The 20,823-nt window shown below is 40.4% G+C and overlaps 1 protein-coding gene across 1 annotated transcript in view; it reads right to left on the bottom strand.

The window, feature by feature from the left end:
- NCAPD3 (non-SMC condensin II complex subunit D3) overlaps positions 1–20,786 on the bottom strand; it is a 67,117-nt gene extending 46,331 nt beyond the window's left edge. Inside the window, exons 1-13 of the mRNA XM_010362039.2 lie at positions 20,116–20,786; positions 16,820–16,974; positions 13,859–14,021; positions 7,630–7,814; positions 6,672–6,836; positions 6,507–6,568; positions 6,226–6,313; positions 4,071–4,204; positions 2,395–2,467; positions 1,550–1,675; positions 1,155–1,407; positions 686–742; positions 358–447 (exon numbers count right to left, since the gene is read on the bottom strand). Coding sequence (XP_010360341.2) covers positions 358–447; positions 686–742; positions 1,155–1,407; positions 1,550–1,675; positions 2,395–2,467; positions 4,071–4,204; positions 6,226–6,313; positions 6,507–6,568; positions 6,672–6,836; positions 7,630–7,814; positions 13,859–14,021; positions 16,820–16,974; positions 20,116–20,179 — 1,615 coding nt within the window. The 5' untranslated portion in view covers positions 20,180–20,786. The remainder of the gene's footprint in view (positions 1–357; positions 448–685; positions 743–1,154; positions 1,408–1,549; positions 1,676–2,394; positions 2,468–4,070; positions 4,205–6,225; positions 6,314–6,506; positions 6,569–6,671; positions 6,837–7,629; positions 7,815–13,858; positions 14,022–16,819; positions 16,975–20,115) is intronic.
- Positions 20,787–20,823: the final 37 nt, after the last annotated feature.

Below are 20,823 nucleotides of genomic sequence, written 5' to 3'. Positions count from 1 at the left end.
GAACTCCTGGGCTCAAGTCATCCTCCCACCTCAGCCTCCTGAGTGGCTGGGACCACAGGTGCACACCACCATGCCCAGCTAATTTTTATATATTTTTTTAAGAGATGGGGTCTTGCTGTGCTGCCCAGGCTGGTCTTGAACTCCTGGGCTCAAGTGATCTGCCGGCCTCAGCCTCCCAAAGTGCTGGGATTATGGGATTACAGGCATGAGTCACCACGCCCCACCAGATGTTTCAACTCTTAGGGTGAATAAATCAGAAAAAAACAAAAACAAAAACAAAAAACCAAGGTTTCAGACTCTACTTAGGGTTGTCTGAAATCCAGCAGCATTACCTGACAGAGATAAAATCTGACATACCTCCAGATCCAACTGTTTCACCACTGCAGTCTATGTTGATCTCCCCTGAGGGTTCGGAATGGTTAGATGTCCGCCTTTGGTAGGAAAGAGCTTTAAAAAAAAAAAAGTACAGTCATTAAGCTAAAAATGTGTTGTACTTTTAATAACATTAGCAGGGCACGTTACTCATTTAAGTTACAACATTATTACTGAAACGAGTTTCAACTTCTCTGATGAAAAAAGTACAATGTTAAAGTAGGTAAATAAGGAGGTAGGAGAAACATTTTAAATATTCCACAAAATTTTAAAAGATAATCATTCAATATTTGAAAACGTATTGAACCATTACCTGATGAATTTCTCAGTAAGGTACCAGAGTGACTCTCTATTCCTGAAAACGTAGGACCTAAAAACAAGAAGAAAGATAAGGAAGAAAGTCAGTATCACAAACTGAGTAAATATCCACAGAGGAACCAAAATCAAGATAATTAGGCTCAAAGACAAGGCAGACGGATTCTAAATTGCTGACAACTGATAACGTTCTCCTTGGGTATGCATTGAAATGGAGATTCATCCTAGCACGACCAATGCCCACCTATGCAAAGCAACAGTAAAGGCAGCCTTTTAAAAGGCCTTGCAAATGTATCAGGCTCGCCTATTTAAAAAGTTGACAATAAAATACACTAAAAATGGTTTTAAGGGTAACAACAGATCATACCATACCTATTACTTTTGCCAAAGAAAAGAACGATTCCCTTGCAGTCTATTTCTCAATGAGCACAAGACTAGTTTCCTGTCCCAGCAGTCACCATACTCACTGTTCATCAGGAGCTCCAGAATACTCTCCGATGCACTGGTAACAGTCAGCTCCAGACAGTGTGCAAAGCTGGACAGTGCCTTGCTGCGGACAGTAGGTGCCTTGTCTAAGCAACGATCAAACATAATTTCCTGCACCAAGAACTTATGCTTTAAGAACTTCTGATGCTCCAAGGAGAGGGTGTTATCCACCTCTCTTTCAGGCAGTTCTAACAGAGCCAAGACAACATCAAGAGCAAAAACCCGGTGTGGGACCTGGTAAAGCAAGACCATAAGAATTGCCATCAGATAGGAGTAAGAACCAAAGAACCCTCCTCATTCAGACCTAGAAAAAGAGACCCTTTTATTAAAAAGAGTTGAAAAAGGACCCAAGGTTTTATGCAGAGCTATCTCCTACCTTGGAACTTCGGGAGTATTTGTAAAGCCAGGCAATGAACATAGTGTATTCCCCACAAGGAAGTTGACTGAGCAGCTGGACTAGGGACTGGGCTGCAAAAGTACGATACTCTGATTTATCTACCACCTGAGGAGCAAAAACAGAAGCTGACCAACCAATATTCACCTGCAGGATGGCTGAAACATATTTTGTAAAACAAATTGAAAATCAGTGAGTGTAACTAGCTCAATGATCTTTAAATGCTAGGTAAATGACTAATATATTTTAGGTTTGAGATCCCTTGAAAACTAATCTAAAGGAAATCTATAAACCATCTCTCCAGAAAAACACACATACAAATTTAGTATACAATTTCAGAGAGTTTTTAGTTCCCCAGGTTTCATAAGGTTCAAATTAAGAATCATTTGTCTAAATGGTTATAAAAATGTAAGAGCTCATCATGGAAATTTGAACACTGGATGTTTGATAATATTAAGGAATTACTGTGAATGATGGAATTTGCTTCAAAACACAATCCAGTACACACATGTTGGGGGTGTGGGGTAGGGTTTAAGGGACACAAAACTGTGGAAGGCGCTGATGGGTGTGTGGTGGTTTACCATCCTGTTCTCCCTGTTTCTGTGTGTATGTTCAACATTTTTCCAAAATAAAGTATTTTTTTTAGTAGAATACTTTTGTCTAGAGGACCATCTAGTGAACATTAAATAAAACCACTTTAAGTAACAATGCAGACTCATTCCCAAGAACAAACACACACACACACACACACACACACACACACACACACATTTATCGTCACACGTGATACACTTCTATGTTATTAACATTACTAAGGCAAACGGTACCTTGGCACAGATGTGCTGCAGTAAGATACGGAGGACTGGGAATATACTCTCCTTTAACTCATCCACAAGGGAGCTTTTTAAAAGAAAAACACAACTACTGTTCACAATACAGTCACTGACTGTCCTCAAAAACCACTCCTATATTTAGAAATCCCAGTTATTAAAACACTCTACCCTCACACTACAAGAGTGGTTACAGTAGAACAAAGAGGGAACACACAAAATGTCACCGTAGAAAACTGTTAAGTAGTTCCCGTGCAGTTTTGAGAGCTGCTGCAGAGTAGCTAAGTCATCAGGAAAGAACAAAAATGCAATCTTCATACAATTCTTTTGACTACTTACTAAATTTTGTATTAAGATGTAAAATATATCCTTTTGGGATAAATACAAAAATTGACTAAGACACAATACCACCTCATGGTTGCTCAGTGAAATGCATTAGTAACATTGCTTCTCCAAACTTTAACCCAACAAGAAATTTCTTTTTTTTGGAGATGGAGTTTTCCTCTTGCTGCCCAGGCTGGAGCGCAATGGTGTGATCTTGGCTCACTGCAACTTCCCCCTCCCGGGGTTCAAGAGTTTCTCCTGCCTCAGCCTCCCAGGTAGCTGCGATTATAGGTGCCCGCCACCACACCCGGTTTCTGTGTATCAACAGGGTTTCACCAGGTTGGCCAGGCTGGTCTTCAACTCCTGACCTCAGGTGATCCGCCTGCCTTGGCCTCCCAAAGTGCCAGGATTACAGGCATGAGCCACCGCCCCCGGCCTCAAGAAGAAATTTCTACAATGCCCAGACTTGATCCACTTTTAGTGATGTTTATCTGTAACATTACATGAAGACTACTGAGACTGGTGTATGAGAAACTCTCATGGAAAAAACAAAATGACAGTGTTTTCACTTAGAACATTTTAGTTACTTAATGTTTTAAAAAGTCCTTAGTGAGAGACATTTGCTCAGTCACAAGATGACATCATCCGCACCCCATGTCTCCAACTAAACTGCATGCTGTGCACACCTAAGGATGCACACACTTGCACATACGTACCACGTCTCGGCACCACCTCCATGCTGCACGCCAAAAATTAGTGAAGGAGGGAAAGAAAAGCCAATGACACAGCAAACATGTCCTTGCCAACGAAGCTAAGGCATGCGAGTTTTTAAGTGAAGCTGAGTGATCCAAGAGGGGAAAAGCAGTCTAATGATCATTGCTATGGAGGTAAGAAGCAACTCAACCCTTTCCTTCAAGTCATTTCTATGGGGGAAAGGAATAGAAAAGTGCAAAGAAACAAGAAAAAAGTGGCAAAGAACGAAAGCAAAGAGCTACCACATAGAGAGCAACAGAAAAGGCGGACTGGCTGCAGTAAAGCAGACAAGGGAGAGGAGGAGAGGCCACTATCCTGTCTCTGAAGGTGACCCACAGATTGAGTGCAAACAAGCTGGAGGCTGGCTCCGGCTGGTGCTCTGCAGATTCCTATCTCTTTAACAGCGTCCCAGCTGGGAGCCTACCAACAGAGACCCAGACACAGAAAGCACATTAGCTACGAAGTGCTTGGTTTTCACCCCCAAAACCACCATCAGGCCGAAAATTTTAACTCTACGTGTATCAGAAATCTCCGTGCAGGGCCCAGAGTACTGAGGGAGACTGACACGGCAAAAATTCACAATTTGTGTGCTTCACCTGATAAACTGGACCGTCTGGTTTCTACAATTGATGACTTGGGAGGTAATAGCAAGGGGGGCACGATGGGATCCTTCACCAACTTCTAACATTAATATTACACTGAGCATTTGATGGAAAACACAACTGATAACCTAGAATAGAAAAGAAAATTCAATTTAAGATCGGATAGAGAACGCAAGGGTCCCAAACATAGTGATGCAGACTGTAGTAAACCATTTCAAGCCATCTGAAGGTAGGTCAGGTTGGCATAATTGCTGGCCGAACACCAGGGATATATTTCTTAAACAATGAGCAGGTATACAGTAAACGCACAAGGTAAACAGTGTGAAAGAATGGCTGACAGATAATACGTCTGATAAAAACAATACCTAATCTCCCTCCCCACCCACTGCATATCATAACCCAGAATTTAGGACAAATAGGGAATTAACGGTCATTTACAAATGGCAAAGAATGCTACTAATGTTCCTCTATTTAAAAGGGGAAAGAATGATACTTTACAGCTGCTTTTTGCCTTCAGTTTACAAAGCACTTTCCAACATATCATCTAACACAGTCACTCATTAATTTATTCATCCAGTAAATAAAACATTTACTGAAAACCAAGTGGTAGGTATTGCATTAAGCACTTTCACCTACATAGCTAGATTTTACTCTATATATATATGAAATATACATTTAATTTTAAATCTTACAACAATTCCATGAGGTAAGCAGGACATGTATAATTTCCACTTCACAGATAATTAAAAAAAGCTCCAAACGTGAGCTGTCCAAGATCAAATAATTAAAGATAAGGCTAAAACCAAGACTGCCTGACATCAAGTCAATACTTTCACAATTAAAAAACAAATACCGGCCAGGCATGGTGGCTCATGCCTGTAATTCCAGCACTTTGGGAAACCGAGGTGGGTGGATCACGAGGTCAAGAGATCAAGACCATTCTGGCTAACATGGTGAAACCCCGTCTCTAAAAATACAAAAATTAGCTGGGCGTGGGGGTGTGCACCTGGGAGGCAGAGGCTGCAGTGAGCCAAGGCCGTGCCACTGCACTCCAGCCTGGCGACAGAGCAAGACTGCGTCCCAAAAAAAAAAAAAAAAACCATCTTTGGAGACACGGTAGACCTAAAGGGACGAATTTTCCCATCTATTTTATTGTTTAAAATATTTAAAAGGGCATGGGAATTAAAAACATTACCACAAATGTTATCACATTCATATTTCAAGCACACAGAAGTGATAAAGATATAAAACTTATAAAATACCGAATGTTTCTAAACAACAGGCATTGTGCTCGGCATGTGACATGCTCAACTTCATTTAATTCTGTGACAAATCTATAAGGAAGGTAAGACTTTGGTCCTTTTTGTCCACAAGTGAAATCTGACACTTTAGCAAGGTTGAATGACTCATTCCAGGACTCCCAGCTAGTAAGCGGTGGAGTCAGAATTCAAACACAGACGTGCAGAGCCCCAAGTCTCCCCCAAAACATCTTCTGAACCACGTTACCATCTCTGCAAGTTAACTGGGTCACAGATACCAAAAGCCACCTGACCTTGGTCCACCACACTTTTTGCAAAATCTTATTGTTTACTTTAAGACGTTTAAGTTTAGTAACACCATAATGCACAACTAACTCTAACTCCAAAGTTTACAGTAGTGATAATACTGAGGTAACTTGAGGCAAAACCCAGTTATCAATGCTAACCAGGGATGACAACCTACAAAATTTCTGTAGAATATCAACAAAAATAATACAACTACTAATAGAAATACTGAAGCACACATGAATTGCCAAGGGAAACTGGAAAATTCTGACTATTCCACTTTTTAAAATGATTTGGGAAATATTCCTAAAGAAGTAACTGTTCAGCAGCTTATCTGTTCCTCCTATTTTATTCACAGCAGAACCATTTTTTCTAACTGGAGCCTAACAATAATTTGCTGCAGCCACCAAGTATTCTGACATAAACTTGGCAATAAAGAACAGAGAGCAAATAGAAATAGTGATACTTTTTATTATGCAAATGTCATGAAAAAGAGCTAGTAAATTGAAATGGCATTATATCAAATGCTTTTCATATATTTCCATCATATGATTGGTGTGCCTTCGATTCAACTAGTAACCAAATTAGGTTCTCATCTCCTTTACCTTATCTCCTTCTCCATGAATGGGAGAGCACAGCAAATACAATCCATAATAAGCCAGTTCTGGTATGTATTTTGCTTGGTTAAGGTCTCTAAAGAAAAAAGACAAAATCTTAGTTAATGGAAATGATTTTACTTGGAATATTTCTTAGTCCTACAAGCCATGTTTAAATGAATAAATTCTACCTGTGTGCCAATTAGGATAAAATGGCATTTCCATTTCTGCTGGAGCAAAAATTAGTATACTCTACTTAAATTGTAGCACTGGAAGATTTAATGGCTCACCTGGCTTGTATAACATGATATTCATGAAGAACTGGCTCAAAATTAGTTAATGAAACAAAGACCTAGAAAACAGATATGAAGAAAAGGCCTGATTTTTTCTGCTCATTATTAGCCATAGTCTATATCCTTTGAAGTTGCCCTAAGGTTCCTGGAATTTTCACTTACCTCTATACAATTCTGTACACATTGTGGCTTTTCTTTCAAGGAAAACTTTGGCAGAAGCCTTAAAAAATTCTTTAAAAGGTGAAAGATGGCACTTCGAATTTGAGAAAGGTCCTGGGCAGAAAAACAAATGTTCTCATCTTCTGGTTCTTCTATAATTTCATCCATCTAGATGATGAAGAAATAAATGTACAGGTGACTGTAATAAATGCCAAACACTTTGTCCCATGGTTTTCAATCTACCCAAACCAAGTCCAGATAAACTCCAGGCAGGAGCTGACGTTGAGGTGATATGACTTTGACCAGGTGGCATGACTGCTCTAGGTCTCCTTGGCCACAACAGTAAATCACTGGACTAGATGACCGCTACAGTAGTTTCTAGTTTTGTGTCAATGAGGAATCCTATTTTTCAGAATTTCTGCTGTCTATGAACTTCTGTCATCCTACAGTGTCGCATAAGAATACGGAATTAGGCTGGGTGTTGTGGCTCATGCCTGTAACCCCAGCGCAAGGCCAAGGTGAGATCACTCGAGGCCAGGAGTTCGAGACCGGTCTGGCCAACATGGTGAAACCCCATCTCTCAAAAAAAAAAAAAAAAAAAATGCAAAACTTGGCTGGGTGTGGTGGCACACACCTGTAGCCCTAACTACTTGGGAGGCTGCAGCAGGAGAATCACTTGAACCCGTGAAGCGGAGGTTGCAGTGAGCTGAGACTGCACCACTGCACTCCACCTGGGTGACACAGCAAGACTCTGTCTCAAAAAGAAAAAGAAAAAAAAAAAAAGAAAGAAAGAAAAATTATATGAAGCCCAAGAGACAAAGCAGTATTGGATAGCTTATGATGGTTTAGGACCGTTTGCCTATTATCATGATGCAGAAACCATATTTAGTAAAAAGTCAATCCTTCAATAAGCCAAATCGTGTGTTAGTATATATGTTTTATTACTCGACTTACTTCTTACCTCAATATCTTCTTTCCTGGGTGGCTTTCCCCTTTTTCTATGCCTGCCAGGATTAGCCTGAGAGCTCCTAGGCTGTTCTTTCTTTCTTTTCCGATTCAAGTTAGATTCCTGAGGCCAGCTCTTCTTTAGAGTCTGAATGCATTTGTCAAACATCACTGGGTGGAATACTTGATTGGCTACACTGCCTATTCACAAGGAATAAAGAGTAAGCAGGTTAGATTTAATTGTCTTGACATGTCTACAACAACAGACGAAAAGTTACAAAGCAAAACACAGGCTTTTCATGACTGTGAATAACAATGAACCTGTAGCAAGAGTACCATTTCTAACGTCAGCCTTAGTAGGGGAGCAACAGTGCTGCATCAGAGATAAGTAACAAGATTTCTGCATCTGGTCAGGACAGAGTAATTGGCTTTACACTTGTTAACAACTAGAAAACTGGCCAACAATTTATAAAAAAACCATTTTAAGACACTGGGCATGAGGCAGCATAAGAAGGGCAATCTCTGAAAAAAGGGAAACAAAGAGGTAAACCCTAAAGTTGCCCCAGTAGTGTATCCAGAGGCAATTTCTGGACAACAGCAGATAAATGGTAAATCCACACAAATTATAATGGTCTTACTATGTTGGAAAAGCAGAGTCAGAAACACAGGGTAGATGGAATTTATAGAACAGAAGAACCTACACAGAAAAAGAGTTCTAAGGATCTGCCCAGGGCTGAACATAAGCTATGCATGCACAGGGGAAAATTCTAAGACAGAGAGCAAAGAAGTATTTCCAAGGAGCAAGAAGATGAATTATTTTCACAACTCACACAAGGCTCAGATACATTTGAGCTGTGGCCAGCCAGAATGGAGTGACCTTGTGAAGCACCTAGAGCATTCAGTAGAGACCTCAGAACAAACACACCTTGACAGTAGAGCTAAACCAGATGTAGTGTAAAGGCTCCTTTATAACTGCCCTAATAAAGCTTTGAAACAAGCCTCAAAAGGATCAAGTTGATCCACCAACAGCTGCCTATCAAAACATACTTCAATAGTATTCAAAGGAAAACAACAAAATCCAGACACTCAACAACATTCCAAATGCCCAACATCCTGGCTGAGGGCAGTGGCTCACGCCTGTCATCCCAACACGTAGGGAGGCTGAGGCGGGCGGATCACTTGAGCCCAGGAGTTTGAGACCAGTCTGGGCAACACAGCAAAACCCTGTCTTTACAAAAAATACAGGGGGTAAAAAAACAGCAAATGTCCAGCATCTGGTAAAAAAATTACGGGGAATGCTAAGAAGCAGGAAAATGTGCCCCACAGGAAAAATCAATCAATAAAAACAGCCCAGGAAAGGACAGAGATAATGAAACCAGCTGACAACAACCTTAAAGCAGCTCAAGAATTAAAACATTATCATGAGGAGAGAAATGAAAAAAAAAAAAAAATGTAAAGAAGCAAATAGAAGTTTCTTGATGTGAAAAAGAAACATTCACTAGATGGGCTTAATCGTGGCTTGGTTGTTACTGAAACAAAGATGAGTGAACTTGAAGATACAGCAGGAGCATAGACACCAAAAAGCTAATGAAGACTCAGTGGCCCATGGGAGAGCACCATGCAGAGTCTAGCACAGGAGTCACCGAAGTCCCAAAAAGGGGAAGGAAGACATTTGAAGAAAGAGTCACTGAAAAATTTCCAAGTTTGTTGAAACGATGAAGTCCACAGATCCAAGAAACTCAATGAACCCAATCGCAATAAACACAGAGGAAATCACAACAAAGCATAGATAATCCAATCAAAAGGCAAAACAAAGTTAACTCAGAATTTTATACTCAGCAAAAAGATTCTTGAAGGTGAAATAAATACAATCAAAACCTGATAGGGTTTATGACTTGCAGACCTGCACTAAAAGAAATGTTTAAAAATAAAAAGTTCTTCAGGCTGAAGGAAAATTACATGAGATTAATCTTTCAAATATAAAAGCTGTTTATCTTGTTTCTAAAAAAATTCCATAAAAGACAGTTAAAGAAGTATTAATGAAATGTAGGCTTTATAACATGTAGAAAAAATAACACACAAAGAACAGGAGAGGAGAAAGGAAAATATGCTTTGTTTTGGTTGTTGTTGTGTGTGTGTGTGTTTGTGTGTGTGAGATGGAGTCTCGCTCTGGTGCCCAGGGTGGAGTGCAGTGGTGTGGATCTCAGCTCACTGCAACCTCTACCTCCCAGGTTCAAGTGGTTCTCCTGCCTCAGCCTCCTAAGTAATACGCGTTACCACACTGGGCTAATTTTTGTATTTTGTTTTTCTCTTTTTTTTGTAGAGATGGGTTTCACCACGTTGGCCAGGTTGGTCTAGAACTCCTGACGTCAAGCAATCTGCCCACAGCAGCCTCCCAAAGTCCTGGGATTACAGGCATGAGCCACCTCGCCCAACCTAGGAAAATACACTGTTTTAAGGTTGTTCTTACATCATATATAAATTGGGAGAATATTATCTGAAGATAAACTGTGAGAAGTGCCTACTGCATACACAAAGCAAGCACATAAAACATACGCACACATGCAAAACAGTATAGCTAATACACCAAAAAGAGACAAGGGATACTAAAATCCAAAACAAGGCAGGAAGAGGAAAAAACTGAGCAAAAAACAGATTAAAAAAATAGAAAATAAATAGAAAAATGGCAGAAACCCAACTATATTGATAATTACTCTAAATGTAATCAGCTAAACAATTTAAACATTCTGATATAAAAGCAAACATTGTCAGAAAGAATTATGACCAAATGAGCTGGGATTTCACCATGTTGGCCAGGCTGGTCTTAAATGCCTGACCTCAAGTGATCTGCCCGCCTCGGCCTCCCAAAGTGCTGGGATTACAGGTGTGAGCCACCGTGTATGGCTCCGTCTCTCTTAAAAAAAAAAAAAAAAAAAAAAAAAAAAAAAAAAAAAAGAAAGAAAAAGAAAAACCATGACCACATAATAGGCAGTCTACAAGAAAACCTTTAAATATAAACATATGGATAGGTTACAAATAAAAGCATGAGAAATGATGTACCAACCAAGGAGGAATCTTAAAATAACTATAGTGGCTATCTTAATATTAGACAAAGTAGACTTCAAGACAAGGAATATAACCAGACAAACAAGGATATAACATAATACTAAAAGGACCAATCTACCAGGAAGACATGACAATCATAAATACATCCATATCTGTCAGATTTTCCCAATATCTTAAGTTAAAAGAATTGAGAGGAGAAATAGACAAACCGATAATTATTCTTAGAGATTCCAACATTCCTCTCTCAATAACAGATAGAATAAGCAGAACATCAGGAAGCATATATAACCCTTGAATAACACTTGCAACCAACTTGACCTAACTGACATTTACAGAATACTAGATCCAACAAAGGCAAGGTATGCATTCTGTTAAAAGTGCAAATAGAAGATTCACCAAATTAGACTCTAGGTCCATTAAAAAAAAAAGGCACAAATAAATAATTTAAAAGTATCATAATCATATAATGTTCTCTGATCCCACCAATTAAAAATCAATTACAATAAGATTTCAGTAAAGTTCAAATATTTGGAAAATAAACTCAATTTACTAAACAACTCAGAGATGTAAGAAATGACAAGAAAAATTACAAAATCACTTTGGCCTGCACAGCAGTAAAAACATATCATCAAAATTTGTAGGATGCAGATGAAGCTGTACTTGGAGGGACATTTATAGTATTAAATGCTTGTATGAGAAACAAAGAAATGTACGTGAGAACAAATATCTAAGCATCTACCTTAAAAAGTCAGAATAAGAGCAAATTAAACCCAAAGTAAGAAGAAAGGAAATCACAGCCATAAGACCAGAAATCAATGAGACAAGAAAGGGACAAACAACAGAATTCAATTAATGACATCAAAAGGGGGTTCTCCAGAGTGAACAGTAAAATGAATAAATCTCGATCTAGATTGATCAAGAAAAAAATACAAATCACCAACATCAGGCATAAGAGGAGATCACCAGAAATTTGACAATCATAAACCTCTTTCAAAAAACTCCAGGCCCAGATGACTTCACTAGTGGGTTCTACCAAACATCTGAGGAAAAAAGAAAACTCAAAATCTTCCAAAATACAGAAGAGAAGAGAATACTATGTAACTTATTCTATGAGAATGGTATTACCAAGATACCGATTCCCAAACCAGACAAAAATATATCAAAAAAAGAATATCCCTTATGAATACAGACAGAAAAACCTTCAACAAAATATTAGCAAACACTCTGACATATAAACACCATGACCAAGGTCATACAAAATTGGTTTAATATGTGAAAATCAATCAATGTAATATACTATATTAGAATAAGAAACAAAAACCACATGATCACTTCACAAGTGCAGAAAAGCAAATGACAAAATCCAACAGCCTTTCACAATGAAACACTCAGTAAAACAGGAATAATAACTTAACAAAGGCCATCCTGAGAAACCCACAGATAACATCATATCTAAAGGCAAGACTAGATGCTTTCCCCTTAAGATCAGGAATAGGTAAGGATCCCCACGCTCCCCTTCTATTCAACATTGTACTGGAGGTTCTAGCCAGGGCAAATAAGTAAGAAAAACAAAGAGAAAGAACCCAGACTAGAAAGAAAGAAGTAAACCTGTGTCTAGTTACGGATGACATGATCTTACACAAAGAAAACCCTGTTGGAACCAACAGATGAGTTTCGCAAGGTTCTAGGATACAAGAGAATCAAAATCAGTTTTGGTTCTATATGCTACTAATACACAATCCAAAATACAATTAAGAGAACAATTTCATTTACACTAGCATTGAAAATAATACTTAAGAATAAATTTTAAAGAGGAGATGCAAGAGTTGCACCCCGAAAATTATAGAGCATTATTGAAACAAATTAAAGAAGATCTACAATAAATGGAAAGACATTCTACAGCCAGGGATTAGAAGACCTAACGTTGTTAAATTGGTAATACTTCACAAACTCATCTGTAGTTTCAATGCAATCCCTGTCAAAACCGCAGCTGGCTTTTTTGTTGTTGCAGAAATTCACATGCAATGCAAGGGAGGCAGAACAACCAAAATGATCTTGAAAAAGAAGAATATACTGTGATCGAATATTAAGTATTGACAGCATCTCAATCATAAACCCAAAACATTTAAAAACAGAACTGCAAGAATACGGCTTGCTGGAAAGCTGCAAGTGGCCCACGCAATCAGTAACAGCCACCTCTTTGCTCTGGCATAAATCTCAACCTTAATCAGAAGAAACTGCTTCTGGCAAGATAAGAGTGAAACTGGGTTTCTAAAACCACTACTTTTTTGAGAAAGGGCCTGGTTACAACTGAGACACTGCTTAGCAACAAAATCCTGTAGGAACTTACTCATTTCCAAAGTCATTATGGGAGCATTAACAACAACACAAACCAGTGTTCAAGGCTTTAAATATAATACCTTTTTGTCCATTCCCAGATCATATGGAATAAACCCTGAGCATGAATTACAAATGCTAATGTAAACAAAGAGAAGCAGCAAGGTGACTGACCTTGTCATTTTCTCTTCCATATGAACTTTGGGTTATCCAGCTCAATCTCTACGTTCCACTCTCTCTCACCCTGGGTTTGGAGTAGGGAAGAGAATGGATTTCACCGTCTTAGGAGGAAAGGCCTCCTCAGTGCTCTGACGATAAAGTAAAACAGTGCTCGAAAACAGACTCCTGGTCAGTGCTCTCCTTCAGGTATTACTAGCTGCTTTCCTGCTTTCTTGATTAGAATGGTTTTAACCTATTTTTCAACACCAACATCGGAGAGGTAAAAACAATGACTCCTCACAGCAGTATTTCTCAGTCTAGACAAGGAATCATGAGGAGAAAGGGCAACATCAGAACTGTAGACGGCGATGGCGGAGGGCGATGGCGGAGGGCGATGGCGGCGGGCGATGGCGGGGGTGGGCGTGGAGCTCTCGCGGTCCTCCTCAGATTATTTTTATTCGTTTATAGATAGCATAATTTTGGATATAAAAAAAAAAGGAAGGTTTTCAAAGACCTACAACATGCCATGTACTTTACAGACTTGCTCCTCAGAACAACTCTCTGCCATGGGTTAGCACTGCCCCATTTATAAGTGAAGAAACAAGAAACAAAGTATAAGAATTGAAAACTGTAGAAAGAAAAAAGTGACAGAAGATTTATCCTATCATATCAGGTCTACATACCTGGTACTTCTAGCAGCAAAAAGTAAAGCCCAGCGGCGTGAAGGCCGTATTCTCGATACTGTACACTGACATTCGTCTTATGAACTATTTGAACAAAATGATAGAACAATGCCACCAGTGTACTGTGGGAAACATTGTTCTCAATGAAGAAGGTCCAGACACTCTGTGGGGAGATGGCAAATCACAAAAGCCAGTCATCAGAGAAATGGAAACATCAATTATTTGATTTTTTTAAGTTCTTGGTGCCTTACAAAAAGAGGAATAGACTAGCCTGGTTCCTATTGCTAAATGTTTACCATCTTCAAAGGGACTGAAACAAAGTATCAAAATTAAAAATACATTATCCAAAATTACAAAGATAAATATGTATATAACATATTTAAATAATTAAACTTTCAAAAGAATTTTTGGTTAAGTTTGTAGCATATATACTTCAGAAATTACAGTTTAAAACTACACTAAAACTTTTGGGACAACCATATATTAGTGATTATTCAGAAAAGTTAATTCCTCTATTTATATTAAAAGGAACTCAAATCCGTTAACCAATAATCACTAACTGAGGAAATCAGAGCCCTTTATCTAAATTTAAATGTTCCGCAGATTGCAGGCAATGGGAACAGGAAATGAAAGAGATCTCGAAAATAGCCCAGGTAAAGGAGATACACCCTAGGAAAGAAACTACAATTTTACTAATTTTATCATCATTCCATGTCTTCTCCTACTAAACACATGAAGAAGAAATGGATTATTTTAATAACTTAAACATAGCAGAAACTAAATATGGTTTATCCTTGAGTACCGTAACAAAAAAAGGCCCACAAAATTCAAGTGAGCAGAACACTCTTTTTTCCTTAACTAAAAAACCTGTGGGAGAAATCATCTCCACGGGGCACAATGGCTCATGCCTGTAATCCCAGCACTTTGAGAGGCCAGGGCAGGAGGATTGCTTGAGCCCAGGAGTTTGAGACCAGCCAGGGCAACAAAGAAAGACCTTGTCTCCACAAAAAATAAAAAAGTAGCTGGGCACGGTGGCGCACACCTGTAGTCCCAGCTACTCAGAAGGGTGAGGTGGGAGGCTTGTTTGAGCCCAGTAAGTTGAGGCTGCAGTAAGCTGTAACTGTGCCACTGCATTCCAGCCTGGGTGACACAGCAAGACGCTGGTTTCAAAAAAAAAGGAAAAAAGAAATCATCTCCTGCCTTCACGTCCTCATTCCTAACGCCACCTGCACCTCCACTTCACTCACCAGGCTGATCCACGACCCTAAACCCTCTGGCTCACCAGAGCTCTCTTTCACACAGGGCTGCTTGTGAGGATTAAATGAGTTAATCCATGCAGGAAGCTCAGAACAAAACCTCATACACACTCTACCAAATATGTTCAAACTCCACTGCTGAACCTCACGTAAAGCTGCCCATGACCTACCCTCACTCTACCTTACTGTCCCACCCCACCACACACTTTTTCTGTATGACCTACCCTCACTCTACCCTACTGTCCCACCCCACCACACACTTTTTCTGTGTGCCTCTTGACAATTCCTGCGTGTTCCCATTGGGTGGCTCCTTCACTGGGACTGCCTTACAACCCAAGCTTCTGCTAGTCATCTGTGAAGCTTCACTGCTGGCCACTTTCTTTCTGGAACCTTCCCAACTCTACCATGCTCCCTTTTTCACACCCTATGCAACAAATCTGCACCTCTCTTGGAGCATTTTTCACAGTGTGGTTCGTAGAATATTTCCAGGCGCCCAAATGCCCAGTGGCACTGCACTCTCCACCCCCTGCAGCTGCATGTGGCTGCTGGACCTAATCTGGCTAGTGTTCAAATGTCCACTCTTCCTCCCTGAGGTCCCTCGGGGGGACCGCAACCTAGGGAGATTGTTTCTTAATCCCTCCTGTCAGCTCAGGCACTTAGGCAGTGCTTCGCGTCATGCTGAAGGAATGTTTAATTAGATGATTTAATTTCGTGATGTGAAACTTGGAAGTGAAATTTTTTTTGTTCATTTAAATATTTCAGAGATGTTAATATCCAATTAGCTTTTGTTCTGTTTCCCAACCCTTTGGTTTTTTTGAAAACTAACAACCTAAATAATAATTTATATTTCTATGTATTGGATATAACTCAATATTTACAGGAACTTTTTGGACAAACCTGTTAATTCAACTAGTCATTCCTCAGTTTAGTAATATCAGATTTTCTTTTTTTTTTTTGAGACAGAGTCTCGCTCTGGCGTCCAGGCTGGAGTGAAGTGGCGCGATCTTGGCTCACTGCAACCTCCGCCTCCTGGGTTCAAGCCATTCTCTGCCTCAGCCTCCCAAGTAGCTGGGATTCCAGACGCATGCCACCACGACCGGCTAATTTTTGTATTTTTAGTAGAGATGGGGTTTCACCACCTTGGTTAGGCTGGTCTTGAATTCCTGACCTCGTGATCCACCTGCCTCGGCCTTCCAAAGTGTTGGGATTACAGGCGTGAGCCACTGTGCCTGGCTGCAGATTTTCTTAAAGTTAAGGTTAAGGGCATGTCTGAATTGTTATTTGCATTTTCCAAGGTCTAGTTTTCTTGTTTTTGCCTTTATATTTTTCCTTTTTTTTCGTCTGAGATGGGGTTTTGCCATGTTGCCCAGGCTAGTCTCAACCTGAGCTCAAGCAATTGGCCAGCCTCACCCCTTAAACTGCTGTGATTAGACGTGAGCCACCACACCTGGCCTTATACTTTTCCTTTAATTTGCTATTGTAAAAAACGGTTGTGTCGTAAAAAAAAAAAAAAAAATCAGACGAGTACCTTGAACCTTCTGGAGGAAAGTTCTTAGAATTTTCAATAAATTGACCATATTCTTTATGTTACTCATATTGTACTCCCTGCGAATTGTACACCAAGAAAGCTAAGCTTTAGATTATAATGACTTTCACCTTCTACTGCTAACACCAAAATTTGGCTAGTTTGTTTTTATTTTTTTACCTCCATAGATCCATGTTCTCCAGTAGCAAAGGGTAAAAGGCTTTCATAGAGTTTTGTGAATGCATCCAATCCAGTCTCTATGATCTCTGCTTCTATGCTGGGATCCAAAGGCTCAGTCTCTGTGAAATCCAGTTCCCACACTGTGTCAACCCATTCTAGGGGAAAATGCAATGAAATTTGTAAGTACTCTGTAACAAGTAAAAAAACTAATCACTTTAGATTCCAGGTATGTTCAAGAGGAAAAAAGTTTATGAGTCACAGTTCACATTTAACTTGTTTTAATAATATAGGTGTACCATAATAAAAGAAAACCAGAAAAGGTTAAGAGAATCTTAAATCACAACTGACACTAGCTATTAAGCTAATCATCTTCTAAGAATATAAAGAAGGAAACACTTTTAAGATATAAGAATTTTGGGAAAGGACACTTCAAAACATTTAGTGATCAGGCTTTCCCATTTGTTCAATCTAGAGAAGAAACAGAGGTTAATCAGATTGCCCAAGATGTTCCTTTGTGAAAATATCATAACCAAGTTAATAAGTGGAAATAAAATATATAGCACTTTATTGGGCCCTTGGACAATAATGTAGCATTTAAAAAACAGACATAATTTCCCCAGGAAGTTTAAAATAGAGGAGGCAAGCCAGATTCAGACTCACAGAAATCCTTGGTGACTTTAAAATACACTGATTGAAAGAATGTACATTGAGAGGAGGGATATTAAGACGGCATGCTGGCTGGATTCCTTATCAATCTCTTTTAACTCTAAATCTTCCCATTCTTTTCTTTTCTTTTTTTGGATAAACAATTTTTTTTTAAACTTACACTTTAAGTTCTTGGGTACAGGTGCACAACATGCAGGTTTGTTACATAGGTATACACGTACCATGGTGGTTTGCTGTACCCATCAACCCGTCATCTACATTAGTTATTTCTCCTAATGGTATCCCTCCCCTATCCATCCACCTCTCCTTCCCACTCTTTTCTAATAAACTATATTTCTTCAGTGTTTTCATTGTTATTTTCCCAAACTAAAATTAGGACTAGATGGAAATGTGGACATCTCAAATTATTAATCAGGTGTTCCTTCAAATTAGCATTAAAAGTATTTGCTCACCGCTGATTTAGAGAAGTTGGGCAAGGTATAAATAAAGAAAAAACAGAGATGGGAGCATCACAATGCACTCAGCAAATGAAAATAAAAGGCCTTACACTCAACTAGATCCATCCCTAGAATACAATCTGCTCATCATCTTTTGTCACTTGAACTTGACCCTGGAGGAGGGAGTCTCTGTACCCTAAGTGGCTGTGCACAGCATTCCTTCCAAAGACAGGCAATATGCTGCCTGAAAGAAGATCTGAAAAACACAATTTTATCTTTCTAAATTTCCAATAATGTTTTAAAGGTCATTATAGACCACAGCAAAAGTTATCTCACTCCTTCTCTTGGTTTTGCTTATAATCGTTCCCTACTGTAAATACCATCGAATCTAATTTGGATGGCAGTAACTGGCCCTGTTATCTACCATTTGGTCACAGAAGTCTTCAGTGTTGATTGCTGACTGAGAGTACAGGAGACACTGAGTTAGATTTTTTTCCTCAATATCTTTACACTATTCAAATCCCTCACTACCTATTTTCTCAGTTGTCGAATGCAGGTAACTTCTGCTCCACTACTTCACTTAGGATGGAAGAAGAGGAAGAAATATATCACGTACTTACTCAACAAACACCTTGAGAAAATACTAGGGAAGCCACTTACACTTCTAGGGATACAAAGATGAATACTAGAGGGTTCTTGTCCACAAAGATCTCAACATTTCACACTTAGGATACCAAAAAAAGCAGCCTATGATAGAAAAGAGAGCACTGAATTTTGAGACAGAACAAGGCAGATATCCTGACTTGATCACTTACACGTAATTAGTCTCTCCTTCATCATTGGAAATACAAGATTTTTGTGAAAGATAATGTGTATAAAGGCCCTAACAATGTGCTAGCCACATAAAAAGCAGTCAATAGATGATGTTTATTATTTTTGCAATGGATGAGTGTTAAAATAATAGATATGTAAAATGTAAAACGCTACAGAGCTTAATAGGGAATATTACTGGAGGAGGAGGAAGAGGCAGAGGAATAAGATGATTCTTCAATTGGACCTGAATGTGAAGTTTTGCTAGGCAAATAAATGCAGAAAAGTGCATCCCAGCAAGCACAGTGTAACAAAGCACAAAGGGAAAGAAATTAAAGTGTTTTGAAATGAACAAAATTGTTATAACACAGTTTGCTCGTGGGTATTAGTATCTATTCTGCAGTTATTATGTGGCAGGTACAAAATTCATCTTTACAAAAATCCCTGTGAGGTAGATAATGTACTCCCCATTTGACAAATCAGAAAACAGGGGTTTAGCAAGGAGAAGTAACTTGCACGGTAATACATGGATGCTATGGGGTACAGCCAAGGGAGCAATCCCAGTGCGTCTGATTCCAAAGGTTACGCTCTAGAAAAATCAAACTGGAGAGAATGGCAAAGACTTATAAAGTATGCCAAGGATCTGGTCATTTATTTAGGAAACAAAGGAGAAACATTAAAGCTGTACAGGCTTGACACATTCAAAGCTGTGTTTTCAAAAGTCGGTCTGCAAACGTGTGGGGGATGGGCTGGCACAGTTAACATCAGAAAGCAGCTAAAATACTCCTGCAATTGCTCGAGGCTGACTATGATGAAGGCAGTAGCACCAGGAATGGAGCGTGTCGGCCCTGAGACACCTCGGAGGCAGGACAGTGGTGGCAGGCATGAAAGGGGAAGCAGAAATGCCATGACTCCTGGGTTGGTGGCTTGGATGGTGCCATTAGCAGGCTTTGGGAATCCCATTTTCACTCGTGTGACGTTTGATGATGTCTGCATGTGAGACATCCAGTTGAACTTATGAACATGAAGTTCAAGAAATAAGTCTGGCCGAAGAAAAAGATTTGCAATTTAAAACCATCTGAATAGGTAAGAATAGATAGGTGCACAGGAAGAAGGGGAAGGCCGAGAAAACAGATGCACAAGCGCTAGAAGAGACTGGCCAACATTCGTTTATACTAAGCGTGGCCTGGCCGGCTTGAACCCCCACGGGAAACCTGGCTGGCCGTAATCCTGGCGCGGCACGGCCCCGGGGACCCCAGGCACCGCCGACAGCCGAGCGCCCCCACCCCGCCCCCACCCGCACCATGGCCCGGGCTTAGGCATCGTTGGGGACGCAAAGGACCCCCGCCCTGGCCCCCGGGCCTCGCGGCTGCGTCTGCTCACCGAGTCTAAGATCCAGCGGACACCAGGGCTGCAGGCCGCTACCGAGGCCCCGCAGCGCCACCATGATCCCCAGGCCACCGGCTCGCCGCCGCCGTGCTCAACTTTCAAAGCTCGCTCCCGCGCGCGCGCCGAGTCGTTCCTGCGGACCAATCACAACGTACAGAATTTCCCACCAGCCAATCACCGCACGGAGCCGTTTCCATTCGCTCAACCAATCACCTGCGTCGTCGGCCACACGCTCAGTGAACTGGGCGGGCCGAAAAGTGGAAGCCAAACAAGGCTCCAGCGGGTGACTTTTCTGCTAATTCGTTCCAGGAGCCAGGGCCTGAGTTAAACCCTAACAGCGTTTTTCCCGCTTCGTTTTTCTTTAGTGGGGGAATCTAAAGGGTATCCGAGACAGGGTACTTCCGGTAGTAACTGTCACCTTTGCCCTCGTCAGGCGACATTTCGCGTGCGTGTCAAAGGGCTGCCTTTCGTGTCAGACAGCACTGGAACCGCGTAATATCCGAATGGGAAAGGCAGCCCAACGTGTATCGAGCTAAAGCAATAAGGGAAAAGTAGCCGAAAGCACTCCGAGAAGACGACTGCAGTTCTGTGGACTGCGCGGCACGCGTGGGCCGAGAGCCTGTCCCAGCGAAGTAACAGCTGCGGTGCCGACGGCGGGAGCGCCGGCCGCGCTCTCCCTGCGCATGCGCAGCGAGCTGTCCT

Source organism: Rhinopithecus roxellana, chromosome 15 (assembly GCF_007565055.1).
Source record: "Rhinopithecus roxellana isolate Shanxi Qingling chromosome 15, ASM756505v1, whole genome shotgun sequence".
In the NCBI taxonomy this organism is placed as follows: Eukaryota; Metazoa; Chordata; class Mammalia; order Primates; family Cercopithecidae; genus Rhinopithecus; species Rhinopithecus roxellana.
This window is presented reverse-complemented; position numbering and strand designations above follow the sequence as displayed.